General features: G+C 49.3%; 1 protein-coding gene and 2 non-coding genes across 12 annotated transcripts; all 3 read left to right on the forward strand.

The window, feature by feature from the left end:
• Positions 1–4,256: 4,256 nt before the first annotated feature.
• AGBL5 (AGBL carboxypeptidase 5) lies at positions 4,257–23,509 on the forward strand. 10 transcript variants are annotated; one of them, XR_016038549.1, is made up of 16 exons: positions 4,257–4,578; positions 5,254–5,393; positions 6,714–6,974; positions 7,221–7,392; positions 7,632–7,795; positions 8,786–8,963; positions 9,229–9,407; positions 9,830–10,286; positions 10,775–10,944; positions 11,267–11,402; positions 12,090–12,292; positions 12,870–13,084; positions 20,587–20,739; positions 21,825–22,287; positions 22,782–22,912; positions 23,254–23,392. XR_016038549.1 is itself a non-coding variant. In XM_088841242.1 (16 exons), the coding sequence occupies exons 2-16, from the start codon at positions 6,760–6,762 to the stop codon at positions 23,423–23,425; spliced, it is 2,727 nt and encodes a 908-aa protein (XP_088697368.1). In that variant the 5' UTR covers positions 5,488–5,634; positions 6,714–6,759; the 3' UTR covers positions 23,426–23,509. The 10 variants fall into 10 exon arrangements, 4 of the variants coding, with proteins under 4 accessions (XP_088697368.1, XP_055256100.2, XP_055256101.2 ...); XR_016038548.1 differs by having other exon boundaries at positions 5,307–5,393; XR_016038550.1 differs by lacking the exons at positions 4,257–4,578; positions 5,254–5,393 and adding an exon at positions 5,488–5,634 and having other exon boundaries at positions 21,825–21,937; positions 22,241–22,287.
• On the forward strand, positions 4,622–4,710 carry TRNAY-GUA (transfer RNA tyrosine (anticodon GUA)). Its single transcript is given in 2 exon segments — positions 4,622–4,658; positions 4,675–4,710. It is a non-coding gene; the product is annotated as a tRNA-Tyr (tRNA).
• Positions 5,051–5,123, forward strand: TRNAA-AGC (transfer RNA alanine (anticodon AGC)). The gene has a single exon. It is a non-coding gene; the product is annotated as a tRNA-Ala (tRNA).
• Positions 23,510–23,640: the final 131 nt, after the last annotated feature.

The following is a 23,640-nucleotide window of genomic DNA, read 5'->3' on the forward strand; positions in this document are numbered from 1 at the left end:
TTGTAGCAGTATTAAGCAGTATGAAAATTTTGGATATAAACTGTCCAACAATAAGATGAATATCTCAATACATTTTGATACAAAGCAGATGAGAAATGGCTAGTCAAATGATGATTTAAAAAACTTTAATGACAGAAAATTGCTTATTACTAATTGAGCTCAACTTATTGAAACATGGGCTACAATAAAAAATACAGAAAATGTTGACAAGGATGTGGAGAAATTGGCACCCTCTTACATTGGTGGTGGGAATGTAAAATTGTTCAACAGTTGTGGAAAACAGTTTGGCAGTTCCTCAAAGAGTTAAACACACAAATACCATAAAACTCAGCAATTCCATTCCTCAGTGTATCCAAGACAAATGAAAACATACATCCACACAGAAACTTGTACATGAATGTTTGTAGAACTATTATTCATAAAAGCCAAAAGGTGGGAAAAGACGTAAACAGAAGAATGGACAACCGAATGGAATATTATTTAGCCATAAAAGGGACAAAGTACCGATACATGCTACAATGTCCACGAGTCTCAAGACATAAGTGAAAGAAATCAAGCACGAAAGGTCACATATTTTATTGTTTTATATGAAATCTCCAGAATAAGGTAAATCCGTGGAGACAGAAAGCTAATCAGTCGTTGCCAGGGGTTGGGTGAAATGTGGATGGGAGTGCTTACTTTCAGGGTTAACAGGTGTTCTTCCAGAGTGAGAAAAAAAGTGTTTCAACCAGAGAGAGGTGATCATTTGCACAACATTATGAATGTACTAAATATCACTGAATTGTTCATACTTTAAAACAGTTAGTTGTATGTTATGTGAATTTCCCTCAAAAGCAAAACAAAAGCCCCAAGCAACGTAATTAAACACATTCTGCTTTCCAACCCCACCTTCCCGCAAGAAAGAGAGAGCGTGGTAAACACCTCTGCAAGAAAACCGCCCTGAGCTAACGCTGTCCAAAACAATGGTAGGTAGAGTTTGCAGCAGCAGAATGAAGTTAAATCAAGGGGAAGATGTTAACCTGCTTTGTGGATGCCCACAGGCGTGAACCCCGGTGTGCATTCGGTAACAACACAAACCTCGGATTTAAAGTTTAGCCTGCTCGTTTCCAAGGCAAACCATTCAATATCACAGTAATCCAAGTCAATGCCCCAACGAGTAACGTTGAAGAAGCTAAAGATGAACAGTTCTATGAAAACCTACAAGACCTTCTAGAACACCCAAAAAAAGATGTCCTTTTCATTATAGGGGGCTGGAATGCAAAAGTAGGAAGTCAAGAAACACCTGGGGTAACAGGCAAATTTGGCCTTGGAGTATAGAATGAAGCAGGGCAAAGGCTAATAGAATTCTGCCAAGAGAACGCACTGGTCATAGCAAACACCCTCTTCCAACAACACAAGAGAAGACTCTACACATGGACATCACCGGATAGTTGACACTGAAATCAGATTGATTGTATTCTTTGCAGCCAAAGATGGAGAAGCTCTATACAGTCAGCAAAAACAAGACCGGGAGCTGACTGTGGCTCAGATCATGAACCCCTTATTGCCAAATTCAGACTTAAAATGAAGAAAGTAGGGAAAACCACTAGACCATTCAGATATGACCTAAATCAAATCCCTTATGACTATACAGTGGAAGTGAGAAATAGATTTAAGGGACTAGATCTGATAGAGTACCTGATGAACTGTGGATGGAGGTTTGTGACATTGTACAGGAGATAGGAATCAAGACCATCCCCAAGAAAAAGAAATGCAAAAAAGCAAAATGGCTGTTTGAGGAGGCCTTACAAATAGCTGTGAAAAGAAGGGAAGTGAAAAGCAAAGGGGAAAACTCTCCATTTGAATGCAGAGTTCCAAAGAATAGCAAGGAGAGATAAGAAAGCCTTCCTCAATGATCAATGCAAAGAAATAGAGGAAAACAATAGAATGGGAAAAACTAGAGATCACTTCAAGAAAATTAGAGCTATCAAGGGAACATTTTATGCAAAGATGGGCTCAATAAAGGACAGAAATGGTAGGGACCTAACAGAAGCAGAAGATATTAGGAAGAGACTACACAGAAGAACTGTACAAAAAAGATCTTCATAACCCAGATAATCACGATGGTGTGATCCCTCACCTAGAGCTAGACATCCTGGAATGTGAAGTCAAGTGGGCCTTAGAAAGCATTTCTACGAACAAAGCTCATGGAGGTGATGGAATTCCAATTGAGCTATTTCAAATCCTGAAAGATGATGCTGTGAAAGTGCTGCACTCAATATGCCAGCAAATTTGGAAAACTCAGCAGTGGCCACAGGACTGGAAAATGTCAGTCTTCATCCCAATCCCAAAGAAAGGGAATGGCAAAGAATGCTCAAACTACCGCACAATTGCACTCATCTCACACGCTAGTAAAGTCATGCTCAAAATTCTCCAAGCCAGGCTTCAGTAATACATGAACCGTGAACTTCCAGATGTTCAAGCTGGTTTTAGAAAAGGCAGAGGAACCAGAGATCAAATTGCCGACATCCACTGGATCATGGAAAAAACAAGAGAGTTCCAGAAAAACATCTATTTCTGCTTTATTGACTATGCCAAAGCCTTTGACTGTGTGGATCACAACAAACTGTGGAAAATTCTGAAAGAGATGGGAATACCAGACCACCTGACCTGCCTCTTGTGAAATCTGTAAGCAGGTCAGGAAGCAACAGTTAGACCTGGACATGGAACAACAGACTGGTTCCAAATAGGAAAAGGATTACGTCAAGGTTGTACATTGTTACCCTGCTTATTTAATTTATATGCAGAGTACATCATGAGAAACACAGGACTGGAGGAAGCACAAGCTGGAATCAAGATTGCTGGGAGAAATATCAATAACCTCAGATATGCAGATGACATCCCTTATGGCAGAAAGTGAAGAAGAACTAAAGAGCCTCTTGATGAAAGTGAAAGAGGAGAGTGAAAAAGTTGGCTTAAAGCTCAACATTCAGAAAACTAAGATCATGGCATCTGGTCCCATTACTTCATGGCAAATAGATGGAGAAACAGTGGAAACAGTGTCAGACTTTATTTTGGGGGGCTCCAAAATCACTGCAGATGGTGATTGCAGCCATGAAATAAAAAGACGCTTACTCGTTGAAAGGAAAGTTATGACCAACCTAGGCAGCATATTAAAAAGCAGAGACATTTGCCAAAAAAGGTCCGTCTAGTCAAGGCTATGGCTTTTCCAGTAGTCATGTATGGATGTGAGTTGGACTATAAAGAAAGCTAAGTGCACAAGAATTGGTGCTTTGAACTGTGGTGTTGGAGAAGACCCTTGAGAGTCCCTTGGAGACCGGAAAGTCTCCAAGGAGATCCAACCAGTCCATCCTAAAGGAGATCAATCCTGGTTGTTCATTTTAAGGACTGATGTTGAAGCTGAAACTCCAATCCCTTGGCCACTTGATGCGAAGAGCTGATTCATTGGAAAAGACCCTGATGCTGGGAAAGATTGAGGGCAGGAGGAGAAGGGGATGACAGAGGATGAGATTGTTGGACGGCATCACCGGCTCGATGGACATGGGTTTGGGTGGACTCCGGGAGTTGGTGATGGACAGGGAGGCCTGGCGTGCTGCGGTTCATGGGGTCGCAAAGAGTCAGACACCACTGAGTGACTGAACTGAACTGAGCTGAGGGACCCCACAAAATGTCGGAGTCGCCAGGGGCTTGAAACCCTCGTCTGACCTGGATTCGCCAGGGGCGACTGTGACCCGGGGTAGCTCAGGCGGTGGTCGCAGAGCAGGCAGTGGAGATCGGGTCTCCCCACACACCCACCCCGCCACACGGAAAGCCGATCCGCACACACGCAATGGGTTCTAGGTGCGTTTCTTTGTTTTAAAACCCCGGGAGCTTCTGATGGGCAAAGGATTGTGGGCTGGCGCCCCTGGCCCCTGGAAGGAGACACAGGTGTGAGGCCGGCAGGGGCGGGGGTCTGGGGGAGGCAAGCGGCCCGGCTCCGGGCCGCGTCTGGCGTCGCTAAGCCCTCGGCGTCCCGCGCCGCCCGCCCCTGGGCCGCCCCGCTCGCCTCCAGCAGCTCCATGGTTTGTATCTTTCTTGCTCTTAGGAGGAAAGGATCCCGACAAACATGGGTTAATCGACTGAATGAATGTCCTTCCTATCAGGAGGAAAGTAAGACTATATTGGCGCCCGCGGAAACAGCGGAGGGAAACGAGGAGCGGAAATAGCAAACGTAAGCCTTCGGCTTTGCAAACCCGGCAGGCGCCTGGCGAGAGTAGAGCAAGTGGGTATGCTGGCCAGGCTAGAGAAATCAGGAGCAGAAGTCAGGGTCGTGGGCCGGGTCGCTAAGCGTCCGCAGTCCTGTAGAAGCCACCGCGGGTGGAGGGTCGGGGGCTTTCGTTTTGTAAAAAGCACGGAAACGGAAGGGACCTGTGTGGTCCGTGTTTCCTTGGTCCAGGTTGGAAAGCGGGTCCTTTGGCAGCGTCCTTTGCTCGCATTTCTGCCTCCAGGTTCCTCTGTTCTGTGCAGCCTGGAGGAGCTTCTTTAGAAGGTGGGCGCTAAGCCTCCTACAATCTTTTGAGACCCTCGAGTGTGGCCTTGGTAAGTATTAGAGGGACAGCGGCAGCCTTCGCTAGCAGCGGGGCCTTCGATAGCTCAGTTGGTAGAGCGGAGGACTGTAGTGAGTGAGCTGTGGCAATCCTTAGGTCGCTGGTTCGATTCCGGCTCGAAGGACTTCGTATGATCTTTTTAACCTTCTCTTCCTCGCAAAAGGAAAGTTTACCTAGAAACCCACTGAGTTTGCGCACTGCCGGTATTCCTTGAAAGATATATGCGGTAAACACTGGAGGTGCGGTTATTCTGTCTTGTGGGTTACATGCAAAGGAGTGCTAATCTGTGCTTTTAAATAAGGTTTATTATTGCTTATGTGTAATTATTATATACCTGCTTTTAAAAATCCGGTCCGTGGTCCCTCTGCTAAGCCAAATGAATTTCCCCAACCGCGGCGGGTCCACTGGTCAGCGGATACCGCAGAACAACCTGTAAGGCAAAAGGAAAGGAGCCAAAAGCAGCTGGGGGATTAGCTCAAATGGTAGAGCGCTCGCTTAGCATGCGAGAGGTAGCGGGATCGATGCCCGCATCCTCCACTCGGTTTTTGCCCCATGCATTGGAAGACTTCCCCAACTGAGAGCGGCTGAACCTTCTGGGTGTTTTGTAATACACAAAGGAGTACAGTAGGCAGTCATCAGCTTCACAAGCGGTCCTTTTATTTTGCAGGTAAGTCTTTTCCAGGGTCCTTTTTGATCACAGCCTTTTTCTCCTCCCGGTAGCAAGGCCGTTAACCGTCTTCCGAGAAGACGCGGGTGGAATCCTCCCGCCTCGCCTGCAGGTCGAGCCAGCAAACAGCACCGGCTCAGGTACCCGCTAAACGTGCGAGGGAACCCCGGTGTGCTGACCAATGGCAGCTCGCCTTACTGGGCGGGTAGCCAGCTGTGCCCGCGGCCAATAGGCGTGAGACTTCTTGTTTCCTGGCAGAGCGGGGTCCCGGCACCGCGGCGCTCGGGTTTTGTTTGGGTCCTGGGTGGAGGGCCCGGGTGCCGGGGCCCAGGTGGCGCCTCGCTAGCGGGAGAGGGAGCGGGATCACCGGCCTGGAGAGAGGTGAGGGGCTCTGTGTGGAGTGCGGGCCCCGGCCCCGCCCCCTTCTCAGCCCTCGGCGGCCCGCAACCCCTCTGGAAGCCCACCCGGCTGGGCCACCCCGCCCCTCGCCCAGGCTGGTCCCGCCCCACCCCCACTCCTTTGGCCTCACCTCTGACCCCTACGCCCTGCCTTGTTAGCCTCCCTCGAGTGTGAGTCCGCCCCTACCCATCCCAAGCCAACAAGCCGGGGCAAGCTAGGTCCTGGTGTGAGGGTCCTTCGGAGTCGTGGGTCGAGAAGCCATCCCCCGTCCCCAAGTAGGTCTCTATGGGCCACTTTTGTCTAGAGATGCTCAGAATACCCACTACTGACCCACAACTACCAGGGTATCTTTTTCAGGGGCCTCGGTGCTTAGGGGGGCGGTGTGGAATAGACTCATACCCTTAGGGGGATTAAGCTGCAGTCTCCATGTGAGCAGGTGGCTTCTGCCCAGTTAACTTTGGCTTGGCAAAGGCCACATGCCTAGTTTTCTTTCATAATTAATAGGCATGGGGTAATAAAATTAAAAACAAAAAAAAGAACCAGCCCTTCCAGGGCTCAGGGAGCAGCAGCAGCAGCGGGTCAGTGCTTGTGAAAGCAGAGGAGTGGAGAGAGAGCTGTCCATCTCAAGTTAGAAACTTGGTTCTCTCCCTTCTGCTCTTCTCCAGAGCAGGGAGCCAGTCTAGGAACTGGAGATCCAGAATGGGCCATCTTTCAAGCTGATGTTATGTTGTAGTTGGTGTATCACGGCTGGATTTGGGCAGTTGGACCTCTATCTTCTCTCATCTTTGGGCTGCAAAGAGGCTTAGAGTCTAGTGTTAATTGATACTTCATTGAGTATTTCATTTTGGAATAGCCACACTGTGGTAAAATAGGGTCCTTTGAAGTCAGTTACAACCCTTAGTGTAGGGACAGAATATTGCTTATTCTTGGCCTTTGCTGGAAGGCCACATGTCCCTTCTTCTTATGGTACTCCCTTAGAGGAGCTCTCATTTACCCAGCGATACCCAAAGAACACGTTTTCAGTTTTCTTCCCTCTCCTCCCTACCCCACGTTTTTCCCAGCTCTCAGGGCCAGAGTGGTGCAGGAGGATGCTTTCCCAGCCCCACCATGGAGCTGCGCTGTGGGGGATTGCTGTTCAGTTCTCGCTTTGATTCAGGGAACCTAGCCCATGTGGAGAAGGTGGAATCTGTGTCTAACGATGGGGAAGGAGTAGTGGGTGGGGCATCAGCCTCCACCAGCAGCATTGCCTCTTCCCCTGACTATGAATTCAATGTGTGGACCCGACCAGACTGTGCTGAAACGGAATTTGAGAATGGGAACAGGTAAGAAGAAAGTAATGGAGGGTGGAAGAAGGAAGCGAGGCGGGCCCTGCGTCCTTACTTCTGTTAGCCCTTTGAGAGTTCATGCCAGCACACCACCCTTTCTCTCCTACCCCATCCCCCTCCTCATTCTCTACCCAGTAGCCCTTTCCCAGTTTGGCTTGCTCCAGTCCCCCACCCCCCCACCCCACATAGCCCCTTTCCAAGCCTCCTGTGTAGAATGATGTGTCTCTCCTACTCTGCCCTCAGGTCATGGTTCTACTTCAGCGTCCGAGGAGGAACTCCAGGAAAACTCATCAAGATCAATATAATGAACATGAACAAGCAAAGCAAGCTGTATTCCCAGGGCATGGCTCCCTTTGTGCGTACACTGCCCACTCGGCCACGCTGGGAACGCATTCGAGACCGGCCCACCTTTGAGGTAAATTTTCCACGAGGAGGAAATACAGACTTGGGTCCCTCTGGTGCCAGCTGGAGTCCAAGATAAGCCCCTGCCTCGGGAAGCTCAGAAGGAGCTGGTTGTCACGGGGTGTCGCAGAGGGAGGGGTGTTGGTAAAAGTGATGAGGGTGTGCGGTCAGCTTCTGGTGGTCGACCCAGTAGGCTCTCAGTTCTGACACCAATGGCATGTTGCCCCTCCCCCTTCCTCCTCTGCTCCTCAGATGACAGAGACACAGTTTGTGTTGTCCTTCATTCACCGTTTCGTGGAAGGCCGTGGGGCCACCACCTTCTTCGCTTTCTGCTACCCGTTCTCCTACAGTGACTGCCAGGATTTGCTAAACCAGCTAGACCAGCGTTTTCTGGAGAACAACCCTACCCATAGCAGGTGCCAACCCCATTCTTTTTCCTGTCATAGTCCTGGATCGCAGAGCATCTCTGCTACTCCTGGAACTTTCCCTCAGAGCCCTGACCCCAAACCTCATCTGTTCTTTCCTCTGTGTAGCATGTGGGACTTCGGGTACCCCTGACAAATGTTTCTGTGTGACCTTGACCTTAGCATCCCACCTACTACTTCACCACCTGCCTACTTCAAGTCTCTTAATATCCCAGCTCCCATCAGTCACCCAGAATTTAGCCAGCACTGCCACTGCTACGGAGGAGGCAATGGCAAGCCACTCCAGTACTCTTGCCTAGAAAATCCCATGGATGGAGGAGCCTGGTAGGCTGCAGCCCGTGGGGTCGCTAAGGGTCGGACACGACTGAGCGATTTCACTTTCACTTTTCACTTTCACACATTGGAGGAGGAAATGGCAACCCACTCCAGTGTTCTTGCCTGGAGAATCCCAGCGACGGGGGAGCCTGGTGGGCTGCCATCTATGGGGTCACACAGAGTCGGACACAACTGAAGTTGACTTAGCAGCAGTAGCAGCCACTGCTAACCACACATTTGCTTTTTTCCTGCCCCAAGAGAGGCCACCTCTCTGTGTCTATGCAAAGTAGTCTACCTTAGGGCACCATAAACTGGGGAATAAAACCTTAACTTCATCCTGTCCTGTTCCCTGCATTCTGACAGTGTATTTGCTGCTACATCGCTTCAGTCGTGTCCGACTCTGTGCGACCCCATAGATGGCAGCCCACCAGGCTCCCCTGTCCCTGGGATCCTCCAGGCAAAAATACCAGAGTGGGTTGCCATTTCCTTCTCCACTGACAATGTAGACCCAACCCAAATCCTCAGGCTCATTTAACACTGTGAGGGACTAGAAGGCCCCAAAAGTTAGGATGAAGGACCAGATCCTACAAATCCTGGGTTGGTGACCATGCCCACTGGTTGATAGGACTTCAGGGACTTCTGGCTTAATGACTTTCACACCTCCAGCCCCCTGGATACCATCTATTACCACCGGGAGACCCTCTGCTATTCTCTGGATGGACTTCGTGTAGATCTACTGACGATCAGTTCCTGCCATGGACTTCAGGAAGATCGAGAGCCCCGTCTAGAGCAGCTATTTCCTGATGCCAGCACCCCCCGACCATTCTGTTTCACAGGCAAGAGAGTGAGTAGGAGTAGCATAAAGGTAGTACCCTGGCCTTGGCCTAGCCCCAGGGACTGCTGGTAGGTTGAGGCCATATTATCCCTCGGCCCCGTGGACACGACCTCAGCCTGTGTTCTGAGGCAGGTGTGACAGCTCCTACTCCAGTTGCGTACTCAACCAGCTGGAAATACAATGGCTGTTTCCACCTTGTCCCACCACCATCCCCACATGGTTACCCTGGAATATAGAGCAAATGACCTAATAACTGCTCTCCTCTTCACCTCAGATATTCTTCTTAAGCAGTAGGGTACACCCCGGGGAGACTCCATCTAGCTTTGTCTTCAATGGTTTTCTGGACTTCATTCTTCGACCTGACGACCCCCGGGCCCAAACCCTACGTCGCCTGTTTGTCTTTAAGCTGATTCCTATGTTGAACCCCGATGGGGTCGTCCGGGGTCACTACCGGTAAGAAGCATGCCCAGCCACATGGATTGTTCCCAGTCCCCTCATAACCTGCATCTCACTGGCAGCTGTTAGCCTCGTATCTAGTGTCTGTGTTCCCAGTCCTCTTGCACCCTAACAAAAGCAAGTCCCTGCGATCATCCAGTGAGCCGAGAACAAATACGATCCCATCCAGTGGCACTTTCTAGGGGAGTAAAGCCAGCATATCCATAGGTCCATCTGGGTAGAGGGAGCTGACTTTTAGATTTCTGTCTTTTAGATTAGGAGAGATAACAGCTGACCAGGGCGAGGACCAGCGTCGGTTCTGTCTTTCCTGTTGCAGCTTCAGCCTCTCGTTTCCTAAGTCAGTTTCCTTTTCATCTGCCATGTGTCCCCTTCGCTGGCCCAGCCCTCATGCCCCCACTTTGGTCCTTGTCTCCCTGCAGCACAGACTCGCGAGGAGTGAACCTGAACCGTCAGTACCTAAAGCCCGATGCAGTCCTGCACCCAGCCATCTACGGGGCGAAAGCCGTGCTTCTCTACCACCACGTGCACTCCCGTCTGAACTCCCAGAGTCCCTCTGAGCACCAGCACAGTTCCCATCTCCCTCCTGAGGCTCCCCTCTCTGACCCTGAGAAAGCCGACAGTCTCCAAAACAGAGCGCACCTTGGGCGCTCGTCCGGCGGGGATAAACCTGAGGCGTGGACACAAACTGAGGCAGCTGAGCAGAAGCCCAGCAGCGTGTGGATTATGCCACAGGAGTCAGCTGAGGTGGAGCAGCCGGCCCCCGATGCCATCCCCCCCAGAGAGAGCGGTGTTGCTTACTACGTGGACCTGCACGGACATGCTTCCAAAAGGGGCTGCTTCATGTATGGAAACAGCTTTAGTGACGAGAACACCCAGGTGGGAATCTGCAGAACATCATGTGAGTGTGGGGAGTATCGCAAGTCAGGAGATGACGGTCAGGCCATGAACGGAGGGAGGAGGGCCTTCTGGCAGGAAGGCCTGGGGCTGGCAAGAGGCAGCTTATTCTGAGCGAGCTCCAGGGGCCAAGAAGGGGCAGCACCTCATTGTGTTACATCATGACCTCTGAAAGGTCAAGCTACTAGCATTATAGTTTTTCTAGAGTTTGGAACACCAGGGGAGAAGGAGAATTTTATATTATCGGAGAGAAGGGCTTAAAAAGAGGTAGAATCATACCTTCCCGACACCTAGAAATATTGTCAGACATTCAGTGAGGATGTAAGCAATGCTGACTATACATACTGCTGATGGTTCTGAAGGTGTGTCTGCTGTGTGAAGGTACATGACCGTACACTAGGCATCTCTTCCTTGCCCCATCCTTCCTGTCTGTCTCTCCTTCTGAGTTGCCTTTTTCCTCACCCAAACAGGTGGAAAATATGCTGTATCCAAAGCTCATCTCCTTGAACTCAGCCCACTTTGACTTCCAGGGCTGCAATTTCTCAGAGAAGAACATGTATGCCCGAGACCGCAGAGATGGCCAGTCCAAAGAGGGAAGCGGCCGGGTTGCAATCTACAAAGCCTCAGGGATAATCCACAGGTTGGGTGGAAACTGAGATACAGTGGATGAAATAGCTGCCCAAAGAAAACAATAACCCAGTGTAGGGTGTGTGAGGGGCAGGGGATGGATGAAGTCTTCCCAAAGGACAGATTCACAGTTTGTGTCGTTGTCTTTAGTCTGGGACACTACCTTTTGGGGGACCTTTCTTCTGTGATGAAGTGCCAGGGTCAGTTGCTAGTTGCTGGGGATCAGCCCTTTCTATTTGTGTACACTCTACCCCAGCTGATTATCTCGTAGACCACCTAGTCTGTCCCCCATGGTTCTGTCCAGATTCTGTCTGATAAAGGTCTCCGTGTCTTAGCTACACACTTGAATGCAACTACAACACTGGACGCTCAGTAAACAGCATCCCTGCCGCCTGCCATGACAACGGGCGTGCCAGCCCCCCTCCCCCGCCGGCCTTCCCTTCCAGATACACTGTGGAACTGTTCGAGCAGGTACGAACGCAGGGGACGAGTGGGGAAAGGGAGAGAGCAGTCTGGAAAGGCCTTCCGCTCCACCACCTGACGCTCAGGCCCTCTGAGGAGATTCACCACTGTCGCCGGCTCACCTGTCAGCCGTGATGGTGGTTCTCCTCAGTTAATAGGCGCCAGGCCTCTCACTATAAAGGTATCAAGGGGGTGAGTGGGTACTACTCTGACCCCCAGCCCTGCCACAGAGACTCTCCTAGCACAGCTGAGTCACATTCTTTGCCTGTGAGCTTATCTTCCCCCTCCTATTAGATTAGATCCCTCGTGAGTTCAAAGCACCCCCTCTACAGAGGTCCTGATGATCGCGGAGTCCTGGGGCAGATGAGAGGAACATAAGGAACTGTGGGTTATAAAAGAGATCCCAGTGTCTTCTCCTGCTGGTAGAACTCCTGCCTGGGGCCATCCCAAAAGCCCACCTGCCCCTGCTTATAATGGATGAGGGCCCTAGATGGGCAGCAATTTAGGGGACAGCCCTAAATCCACTTTGCAGTAAACAGCCTGAGCACCACAGCTGACATAGTCATTGAGCAAATGTGAGGCCAGCCTCTCCTTCCCTTCCACTGGGCTGTAACTCCAAGCCAACACAGCACCCATGTATGGAAACAGCTTCCGGTTGGAAGACCAAGACATTGAGCCAATTTGGACTCCCCACAGGTGGGACGAGCCATGGCCATTGCAGCTCTGGACATGGCAGAGTGCAACCCGTGGCCCCGAATCGTGCTGTCGGAGCACAGCAGCCTAACAAACCTCCGGGCCTGGATGCTGAAACACGTGCGCAGCAGCCGAGGCTTGAGCACCACTGTGAACATGGGTATCAGCAAGAAGAGAGGCTCTCGAACTCCACCCAGAAATACCAAGTAAGACAAGCAGCGGGGAGGGAGAGGCTGGGGCCCTGGCACAGGGCTCTAGAGCAGAGTTCCAAGGAATTTGTGTGATTCCCAACTTCCAAAAGAACCACGTGGTGAATGTTTCCAAGGTGAATTCCGATTAGGAGGGTTAGTGCACTTTTTGGAGAATGGGATCCTCTCCCCATTTACGTAGCACTACATACTTCCGAGATGTCGGAAAAGCACGTTAGGGGATTCTCTGCTCCAGAGCCCTGTGCAAAATCAAGTAGAACTAGGGTGGGGGGGCCCAGGGCAGCACCAGGGTGACAATGGGGACCTCACTGGGAGTTAAAGCTGCCCAGGGCCAGCCCACATGGCTCTTAGTATATTCTCAGCAGGAGCATGCACATGTGAACAAGGGCCCCCAGGCAGCCTGAGATGCCCCACGTTAGATTCCTTATCCATGGACACAGATTCCTCCCTGCCACCTCAGAATGAGTCCTGAGCCTTTTCACCACAGAGGTGACGCTGGACTGGGCATCAGACCAGGAAGGACGATGCAAGACAACCTCCTGGCCCAGGATTAACTGGTGTCTGCTTCTTGCAGCGGACTGCCTGTTTCCTGCTCTGAAAACACCTTGAGCCGCGCACGAAGTTTTAGTACTGGCACAAGTGCCGGTGGTAGCAGCAGCAGCCAACAAAATTCTCCACAGATGAAGAACTCCCCCAGCTTTCCTTTTCATGGCAGCCGGCCTGCCGGGCTGCCAGGCCTGGGCTCTAGCACCCAAAAGGTCAGCCACGGGGTGCTGGGCCCCGTCAGAGGTAAGCTAGTCTGGGAGCCCCTGCAACAGGTGTTCGGTTGTTTGGGGCATTGCTGGGGGAAGTGAGAGCTTGAAGATACACACTCGGCCTGGGACCAAGGGATGAATCAATAAAATTAGTTTGTAGCAGAATCTGCAGCCTCTTCTGCGACCTTGGTGTTCCCTGCGGCACAAGCTCCAGACAGTATTGTGTGGCAGAGGCGGAAGTCCGGGGTCTTGGGTTTCAGCAACTGCTGGGAGGCAGGAAGTGCCCAAGGAAGAATCACTGGCTAGAGCAGGGTCACACTGAGACATGGAGCCTCCACAACAAGGACAGGTTGCTCTGTCTTGGGAGCAGGCAGGATAAGGAGGTTTTCTCACAGTCGCAGCACCATGCAGATGGTGAATCCTACCCAGGGTCTCTACGGCTGAACTTGTTCCTGGCTTCAGAGCCTGTTCAGAAAGTGTTGGAAGGATGCCAGCTTTTCCAAAGAAACATGGAACAACTACAGACAGCTTCTGTACTAGGCTCACAGTCCAGCCCCTTCCAGTGGTATCCACAGTCCCTCAACTGTGCCCCTAGGTTTGGCCAATAAGACCCTGCTTGACCAGAAACAGGTGGGCCTTTAAGGAAAAAGAAGAGGAAGGGACTTCAGAGCCGTCCCTTGGGTGTGACCTGGACTGGAGTAGGGCAACTGTTGCAGTGCTATTGCTAGAAATAACGCTAGATCAGAAATCAGCATTGTATGTGGCTTCTAGGCTCCAGCAGTCTGGCCAGAGCAGAGGTATATACACTAGAAACTGAGCTTTGCTGGTCTTCAAGCTGCACTTGTCCTTGTAAGCACTTCACAGCTGCTCAGCTTGCAACAAAGCTTTTGGTGCAGAGCAGAAACATGCCCTGGTGTCAGTGGCTGCGGAAATGACCGCTAATTAGAGCAGCCACAGGAGAGAGAGCAGAGGTCCTCACCAGCTTTGACCAATAAGATGTTGTCCCTGGCAGACCCCATAGTTACCTCTGCTTAGGTTCCAAGCCCCACTCAGAGAGTCTGTCTTCACTGAGAAAGGACACTTTTGTACATTGTTGGAGTATTAAAGCAGTAATAATGCCTTATATTTAAATAGCGTTAAACAGTGAACAAAACAGTACCGCATATTTATTTCATTTAATCCTTAAAAGGACCCTGAAGATAGGTGGTATTTCCATTTTTCTAAAGAGGAAGCTGAGGGTGCTGAAGGTTAACTGGTTCAAGGTTGCACAGCTATTAAGTGGCAGTTATTCAAACTTACATCTTTTTGCATTCCAGCATACTTGAGTTTCCTATCTTAAATCTGGATATTTTTTCTTCTTTTAATTTCTTTTCCTCTTAACTCATGGAAGGAATATGAGCACCCTAAATCTTCTTCCCTGACTACAAAAGGGAAACAGTAAAGAGCCTTTTCTAGGTCGTCACTGGAGGATTCTAGGCAGTTTTTAGTCAATACTTTATTAACATCTTCCCTGCTCCACCCACTCCCCCCCGCACACCAATGTAGAGTGTTGTATTAAGCTCCTTAAGTGAGAAACATGTATTCTGTTTCTTTGTTCAGTTCAGTCACTCAGTTGTGTCCAACTCTTTGCAGTCCAATGAATCGCAGCACGCCAGGCCTCCCTGTCCATCACCAACTCCCAGAGTTCACCCAAACTCATGTGCATCGAGTCTTTGTTACTTCTGCGAAATAACTAATAGAAAATAGGCACAGTCAGTACAAAGTAATTGCTGGTGGACTGACTCGAAACTTCATAAGGGACACAGGGCTGTAAACACAGCAGAAAAGCGCACTGTAAGCATGGAACGCGGGGAGCCGCTGTTGTGGGTAAACACAAGAGTAATCACCCAAAGGATGATCAGTTGAGAAGTGGTTTTGAGGAATGGGTGTGGTTTATGGTTTAATAAGAACAGTCCAGAGATGAGAGTGATAGCCAGGACCAGCACTATGTGTAGAGAGGACGACAAGCAGGCACACTAGCTGATTCAAAGAGCAAAGCCTTCCCTATGGAAATCAGGAAGAAAGGTGGGAGGAAGAACCGAAATGTCTTGAAAACAAAGATTACATGTTAACAAAGACATATAGCAGTGACTGTTTCTCATGATGGGAACAAAAGATCTGCTTAAGCGAGCTGTCTGTGAACTGTTTATATAGAAATCAGGCAGGGTATGGGAGATGGGGTCCTTGCAGTAGTTCATGCATGAGATGACAAGCGCCTATACCAGGGTCTATGAAGGTACATAATAGAAACAAGTGGAGGGATTCAGTGGTGGTGGAAGAGAAAGACTAAGAGAGCTTCATGGTTACAAGTTAAAGGAGTATGTCATGATGACATTAAGACATTGTCTGAAGAAGAGTGCTGTTTATCTATTTTAGACATGCTTGGATATCACAAGCTAGCTATATGGAGATGTCCTACAGGCAGAAAAGGGCTTCCCTAGTGGCTCAGCTGGTAAAGAATCTGCCCACAATGCGGGAGACCTGGGTTTGATCCCTGGGTTTGGAAGATCCCCTGGCCAAGGGAATGGCTACCCACTCCAGTATTCTGGCCTGCAGAATTCAATGAACTATATATATATAGTCCATGGGGTCGCAAAGAGTCGGACACAATTATCTTTCACAGGCAGGAAAAAGGGCCAAAATGCAGAAAGGTGGTATCAGGGTTGTATCTAAGAGTCCTCCACATACAGACGCAGGTGAAACCAAGTGAGAAGCTATATTCCCCCAGGTAAATTAGCAGCAGCAGAAAATGAGCTTAGAAGCAGAAAGAGAGCTGGTTTGAGAATCAGGACACCCTGTGGACTTGCATAAGTATTTTTAAGAACAAGAAACTATCTCTGAATTCAAGAGGTCAAGAAGATTCCTAATAATGCCAGACAGGAATACTCTAAGGAGCTGAAAGAGCAGACCCAGGATCTTGACTCCTGTGCTCTCCTGAGCATTTGCTGGTGCTCCAGTTTTTGCCACTTCCATCTCAAAGTCCCTGATAAGACTCCAGGATGGGAGACTGGCCTTGGCTTGGGATAGGGACCTCTGATCCATACTGTGGTACTGGACTTGGCATCTTTAACTCACCTTGGGAAAATGTTTTTGTCCTGTGCTGTAGCTTTGTGACATCTCTTGGTTCCACACACCTGGCTCTGGGCCCTCACCACATCTAGGCAGTCTTTGTCTTCCAAGATAAGAAAACCATGAACCTCATCTCTCTGAGATCTAACGAAAAAGTAAATGTAAATACACCTTCCAAATCCCCAAACTGGGATTGCTGAAGGATTTTTTTACTTAAGAAAATTCCCACTAATGCATAAAAAATGATATCCCATGTAACTAGGTTAGTTAATGGCAGTCCTTTATTGGCTAGAACAGAACATGCGGTTGGGCTATCTAGAAAACTTCAGACAAGATTTAGGTATCCCAGCCAGCAGCTTAAGGCAGGGCCTCAGGGAACTAACTAGTCTGGCTGGGCCTGTGCTCAGAGGCTGGGGGATGACATTTTAGAAGCCAAAAAGTAGCCAACTTGGGGTGAATAGAAATGTTGCAGGGGCAGGAGGCTGAAAGAGCCTGAGTAGGCCTTGCCTCCCAGCACCCCTCTGGCTATAGTGCCAGAATCACTGGGGAATAGCTAATGTCATTGCTAAAGTGGGCAGTTTAGTGGTGTGAAAGCAGACGCAGACAGTTCAGAGGAGGACCTGTGGGGTAGAGGGTGGAGAATAAACAAGCTCCTCCTCCTGTTGGCTATGCATTCACGAAAACAAGGCTGGGGGGCCTGGGGGTGGAGAGAGACACCAGTGAGGTGCCCAGGACACATGACTGAAGAAGGCACTTGCTCTCAGGATCAGGCAAGAACTTGGACTTCCCTAAATGGCAACCCACTCCAGTGTTTTTGCCTGGAGAGTCCCAGGGATGGGGGAGCCTTGTGGGCTGCCATCTATGGGGTCGCAGAGTCGGACACGACTGAAGCGACTTAGCAGCAGCAAACTGCACCCGAGGCGCTCCCCTTCCAGCCTACACAGCAGGCTACTGGTATAAAGACCAGGCAGGGGCTTAAGAGTAAAGCAGGGAGGCATCAGCCCACCATGGCCACTCTAATCCATCCCAGCTCTGGCACTTAAAGCTGAGATTACCAGAACTCTTTCCTGGCCTCTGTGATGCCTTGTCTCAGCTGGCTGGCAGCTTCTGGTGGAGCACCTCAAGGCCAATGATGAGTAGAGATTCTTTTGAGAAGTGAGTCAAAGGACATAGGAAGCCTCCAGCTCCATCACCACTTTTACCTTTTCCCATGAAAACAAAAGTTTAATGTTAAATAGCCATATGCCCTAAGACTAAAACTTATCTGATGGCAGGCAATGTTTCCTAACATATCTGTTTATTCCCTTATCACCTAGCAACATGCTTGGCACTTATGAAATGATTTCAAAATATTTATTGAACAAATAAAAGGCAAGAAGCTGGGAGGTGAATGGAGGCTTGTCTGCCTATCCACCCCTCAAAGGGCATTAATCAGGTCTGTGATCATCCTAGGGATCCAGTGAGACCTGAGTGCTACCTGGGGACAGTTCTAAAGATGTCTGGGGAAAGTGGGGATGATGCTGGACCTAGGCACAGGGTACACAACTGCTCCAGAATTGAGCCCTCAGAATATCCATTCTGACTCACACAGTGGTGAGATGCAGTCTAGCTCTGCGTCTCAGGCCTCTGCCCAGGACTCACCTGCCGCTCCCAGATGGAACCTTGGGGCTGATGACTATGCTGCACCCTCTCGGAACTGGTCACACAAGTGCAGCTGGTCCCATCACCACTTGCGCTCAGCCTTAAGCTGCCGTTTCTATAGTTTAGAACCAAGAAGAGTTGGAGCTCCTCCCTTTAATTCTTGTCACAATAAAACTGGATAAGCCTGGATGACACCAGGGCCCAGAAGTCAAAACAAGAGAAGCTGGGCTGTGTGCTTACGCTGACAAACTTACAGGCAGGCTAAGCCACGTCTTAAGACAGGCTTTTAAGTGATGACGTGCTACCTTTAAATGCCTCCCATTTTTCAGATCAGGCCTTTCTCCTAAACCAAACTTGTCTCCTATCCTGAAACTCTTTAGTGGCAGGATTCCAGAGATGTATCCTTAATATCTTTCCCTTGATCCCTACATTTCACTTGGCATTTTTTATATCATTTGCCCATTTTGCTTTGTATCTTTTTGAGTGGCACTTGGCTTCTTACTGGAACCTACAAATGTCCCAGAGGCCTTCACTCTCTTGCTTGCACTCTTTTATCCTTTCTTGGGGTAGGATGAAGCTTCATCCCCTAACATGGTTCCAACATCCTTCTGTGTATAGATATTTCTGAGATCATCTGTTTACTGCTGTTTCTCCCTCTGTCATAAAGTTCATTATTTGAAGTGACTCGAGTGCACTGTCACTTGACACCATCTTGACATCCCTGTTTTAACTGAAGCCATTACCAAGGTCTTGGCTCTGCAGTATCTCTGAGTCTTTGGTGGTAGATAATGTTTCAAGTTATTTAACTGTGGCCATGAGTCCTTGACTTCGGTTTTTGTTGGCATCGCTGTGCCAACTCTTCCTAGCTCCCTAAGGTCTGGTTGTTTTTGACTCCTGTCTATGGTCTTATACTCTAATTGGTACCCAGCATCTCGGCAACCTCTCAAAGCTAGAGTAGCTTCCTTCTGAGATCTCTCCCTTTCTTCTCGTCCTTTTTCATACAAGTATCAGTTTTTTAAAATTTGGTTTGGGAACATTCCAGAAGTACCCTTGTCACTGCTAGTGTAGTTAGACAAGATAAAACTCCTGTTACCTACTTCCTACTTTTCATGAGGCTCTTTACATGTAACACATGTTGCTTTGTCAGAAGTCAGCTGGCATCCTATAACCAGCATCAAATTCAGTTCCACAGAAGTTAATGGCTCATTTGGTTTGAGAACATTTGGTATCTGCTGTCCCCCTATGATGAGGAGGGACCTGCCATGCCTGAGCACCTCCCTGCCCCTTCTCATCACCATCTACCCAACTGGAACCCCACCTTTCAGAATCTGTAGCAGTGAGGCTCTAGCCACAAAGAAGGGACCAAGAGAGCTGCCCCGTAAGAGTATAACCATATGCCCTTAGACAGGGATTGTTGTCAGCTCATGTTCTGCAGTGGGTGTCTGCTATCCAGGCAAACAAAATGTTTAAGGTCTTTGTTTTTCCAGGCAGTACTTTACAGGCCCTGAGATAGTGTTGGAAATATAGAGTTGGAAAAGATCAGGTCCCTACCCTCAAGAAACTCAAAGTTTCAATTAGAATATTAGCTAACATTTATTGAGCGCTTACTATGTGCCAGGCACTGTTATAAGTACTTTACATATACTAACATTTAGTTAAGGAGACAGAAACCATAAACAGTTACTAGCCAAGGGAACAATTAAAGAGAGGAGAACAATTAATTTTACTGTTAATGGTCAGGGAGGCTTTCATAGAGGTGATATTTGAGATGGGACATATAAGATTATTTGAGATGGGACATATAAGATGTCCAGAGTTCACTGGAAGAAGAAACAGGCATTGCAGAGGAACAGCACAGCCAGTAGCCACAGAGGCTATAGCAGAGGATCAAGTCAGCATCCTACTGAGGGTGTGTAAACTGGACCCACAGTAGGTGGGGCTTTGAATGCCATGTTCAAACATTTGGACTTTATCCTGTAAAAGACCTTCAGCATCTCCCCCTTGTCTGAACCAAAATGATTTTTGATCAGGTCTTTATTTTAATAATTTACTTTAATAATTTCTGGCATCTGTGTGAAGGATGGATTATAAACGGGAATAGAATCAAGCTAGAGAAGCCAGTAGAGAATATTTTTTTAAAAGCCTGGATGAGAGATAAAGATTGTATCTGGACACTGGTAATGGCAAAGGTGAATAAAGGGGGAATTCAAGAGAAGGCAGTGGGAGAACTCTCCAGTTTGGGGTTAAATACAAATCTACATGTGAAGGAGTTGAAAGATGAAACAAAAATTTCTAGCAGATTTTTCACCAAGATAGAAGGAAAGGAAGCAAGGGGTCATGAGACACTGCTAGGTAGAAACCACCAGTAGACAGTTAGAACTGCACCTCAGGAAAAAGGGCGAGAGGGAGACTTGGGAGTTCTGACCACATAGAGCAGGAGAGAAGGATGAAATGGTGAGGGATACTGGCATTTAGGGGCAGGACAAGTAGTTGAAGAGGGGCGTTTAGAGGGAAGAAAAAAGCTAAGCTCAATAACTTAAGAATGAACTGGTGTGAGTAGGCTAGTTAGCTACAGAGGTGAAGTAGGATGAGGGCTGGATGAACAAGGAGAGCTGGAGTAAGTTATTAGGTCTTTCTACCCATCTTAGATTTACTTCAGAAGAGGGATGTTGGTGTGATAACAAGATGGGAAACAGGCATCTGCTGACAAGGGAAAGCCAATGGGGCAGTGGAGTGACAATACCTCACTTATTTGCCCTTTTATCTGCTTGTGTCCCTTCCACTCAGAGCCCCGAAGCCAGGACAGGAGACGGCGGCAGCAGCCAATGACCCATCGCCCTACTTCAGGCAGCCTGGCCCCATCCCCAACTCCTGCTAGTTCTAACCTAGCCCCTTCACACGTGGGCTCCTGCCTACTGCCCAACTCACTCAGCATATCAGGTCTGTACTCACTGCCACTGAAATCTGGGTTGGTCAATCTCCTTCCTTCCCTGCCTCCCAGGGTGTAGGCCAGAGTCCTGACTAGGCTTGAAGAAACCCCTCCAGCTTTGCTGCCATATGACGTGCACCTCCTTCTTGACTTCATGTTATGCAGGCCACTCCAAACCAGGGCCATCAGTTATCTTCCTGGACTATCCTAAATCCCTAAACTAACATCCATGCCCTTGTACAGGAAGCTGGAGTTTTATGAACGTCTTTGTATAATAAAATAAGTTACCACTTGCTGAACGTTTATTATGTGGCAGGCACTGCTCTAAGCACATTATCTCATTTAATCTTATTTTTACAGTTGAGGAAACTGAGGACTTTTCCTACCTGCTATTTATTCACATTCCCTGACTCCAGGAGCTGGGCAACATTAGACAAAACTGAAGAATGAAAACAGCATAGGCCTTTTCACCCATCATCACCACACATGTTATGGGATCGTGTCATTCACATAGAGAGCCTAGACCATCTGCTTTCCTTTTAAGTTCTAGACCCAGCCATGTAACGGACTGGATGGGAATGATTTCTCAGACTCCAGTCTGACATCTTTTGCCTCCCTCAGAGCCTGCTACTCCCAACTTGTTAACTCTCTTTGGTGGGTAGCCCTGAGTCCACCGGTCTTGTGCTGCTTGATCCTTAAATGCTTACACACACAACTGGGATAACACTAACAAATTCAAAGCAGTTCAGCTTGAGTGGGTTTTGAGTCAGGCTCCAAGTTGCCATTCCACGCCTTGGACCAGACTAGAGCATGCCGTGCTTCTAAACGAGGGGCAGTTTTGCACAACAGTGGACATTTGCCAATGTCTAGAGAAATTTTTTGGTTGTTACAGTAAGGAGGAAGCAAGAGAATTGCCATCTGCTGGGTCAAGCCCAGAGATGCAGCTGAATATCCTGAAACACACAAGGTGGCCCCCCATGACAAAGAATAATCCAGTCCAAAATGTCAACAGTGCCAGTACTGAGAAACCTGGATGGAAAGGAAGTTACCTCTTCTCCATGGCCCCGTCCTGATCCCAGTTTCCTTTGTTCCCTAGGGAGCAGCTGCTCATTCCTGTCTTCAGGAGACAAGACAGAGGCCGTCATGGTGATTGGGAAAGGTCTGCTGGGGGCTGAACCTCGGATGCCCTGTATTAGGACCCGACTGCAGGTAACATTTTGGGGTCTTCCCCAGCCCCCAGCTAACAACTCTTGGCAGAGCCCAGCAAGGCGCTGTTCACCTGGGGAGTGGGAGGGAAAATGCCCAGCACTGCTTTACATCCTCGCCCCACAAGCACAGCAGAAAGCTGCTCTGATGCCTGAGTGCCTGTCTGTCGACTGCCCCCCGTTCCCTTCAGCCAGGTCTCTTGCTTGCTTCCAATCCCAGCATCCCTGCCAGACATACCCTCACCTCAGCCTGCTAGCTTTGGCTTTGCTTGCCCCTGCCCTTAGCTTCTCCTCTCTTTCTGCCCAGACCTGCCCGAGGAGACTTCCCGCCAGGAGGGGTCCCGGATTCCCCAGGTAACACATCTGGTTGCTGCTCCTAGGACCAGCTGTGCCACCCACTCCGATTCAGTCCAGATCCCCATACTAGGCTGACTGAAGTTGGGTATAGGCAGAAGCTGCCTGCCTGGGTGAAGCTTAAGCTGCTCTGGCAGGGGCTGAGGCGATGGAGGCTCTGAAGTAGACCTACTAATACTCCAACATCTTTCCACATCGTGCTTTTCTCCTCCTCCAGATCTTGGCTGTGGTATAGCTATCAAGGTTAAATGCTCGGTCCTGTCGCCTCCCCTAGTTAAGTAAAGCTTGGACTGTATAATCATAGACTGAACCCGAGTTTTTTAGCTATTATCCTGCCTGACCCTATCAGCTAGGCATAGTGCCCAAGAACTCAGGGTCCCAGTACCCATGCTGACCCCTGTACTACACTCGTACATGTGGAAACTAGAAGGACACCTAGAAGCAACAACGTCCATGGAAGAATCCAGCCTCTTAGCCTCCCCCTGTCCACACAGGCTAGGCCCAGGTTGGCCCAGGGCTCACCGCCGACTCGCAGAGGGATGAGAGGCTCTTCGGGCCCCACATCCCCTACCCCCCAGACCAAGAAGAGCAGTGAGCCGGAGCTGGGACCCCGCTGCACACCACGGTGAGCACCAGTGTCCAGCCCCACATTCCACCTCTTAGTCCCATTTCTGCCATTCACGACCATTTTCTTCCTCCCCTTCTCCCTTTGACCCCCTGAAGACTAAATGTACCTCCATTAAGAATCCAGTCGCTGACTTTTTTTCCATCATGCTCTCAGTCTTCACTCCAGCAGACAAGAGAACAACTTCCAGTCAGGGCCTCAGGCACCCCTATCAGACCACTGTGCAGTGCTCAACCTACCTAGCCTCCCCATCTTGTCTGTCTCATGTCCCAGCCCCTGGCTAGAAGACCAGCAGAAGGGCTGAGTTTTCAACCCTGATTCCTCTCTTTTCTCTGTTGCAGGCTGCCTCAGGCTGGGCCCCCACGGCCCCGCTCCGCCCCCGCCTTTTCTCCTATTTCCTGTAGTCTGTCTGACTCCCAGTCTCGGATTTGTTATAGTGGGGGGCCCTTGGGCCAAACCGAGGTTTGTTTTGTCCCTAAATCTCCCCCATTCACTGTTTCTCCCCGGGTCTGATGCCTTGACCTTCAAGCTCAGGGTATGACCCCACAATGGGGAACACTGACAAATGTGCTAGTCCCCTTTTTCAGCTGCTGATTCCGTGTGACAACTCTATGTAACTTCTTAGAACACCCACCACACTGTTCTGAGACATTGCAAAGCATCACCTTGAGACAGGACAAAGCAGGGACCTGCCACCCCTTCCCTCCCTCCACAGCACAAGATTTTGG

Source organism: Moschus berezovskii, chromosome 11, assembly GCF_049115385.1.
Source record: "Moschus berezovskii isolate FMDL1 chromosome 11, NW_MosBer_1.0, whole genome shotgun sequence".
Classification (NCBI taxonomy): domain Eukaryota; kingdom Metazoa; phylum Chordata; class Mammalia; order Artiodactyla; family Moschidae; genus Moschus; species Moschus berezovskii.

Bases quoted from the DNA above. Each gene is read 5' to 3' on its own strand.
- AGBL5 (XM_088841242.1), top strand. From the start codon at position 6,760: ATGGAGCTGCGCTGTGGGGGATTGCTGTTCAGTTCTCGCTTTGATTCA. The intron at 10,287-10,774 runs GTGGGAATCTGC...TCACCCAAACAG, and splicing joins TTAGTGACGAGAACACCCAG to GTGGAAAATATGCTGTATCC. The intron at 12,293-12,869 runs GTAAGACAAGCA...TGCTTCTTGCAG, and splicing joins ACTCCACCCAGAAATACCAA to CGGACTGCCTGTTTCCTGCT.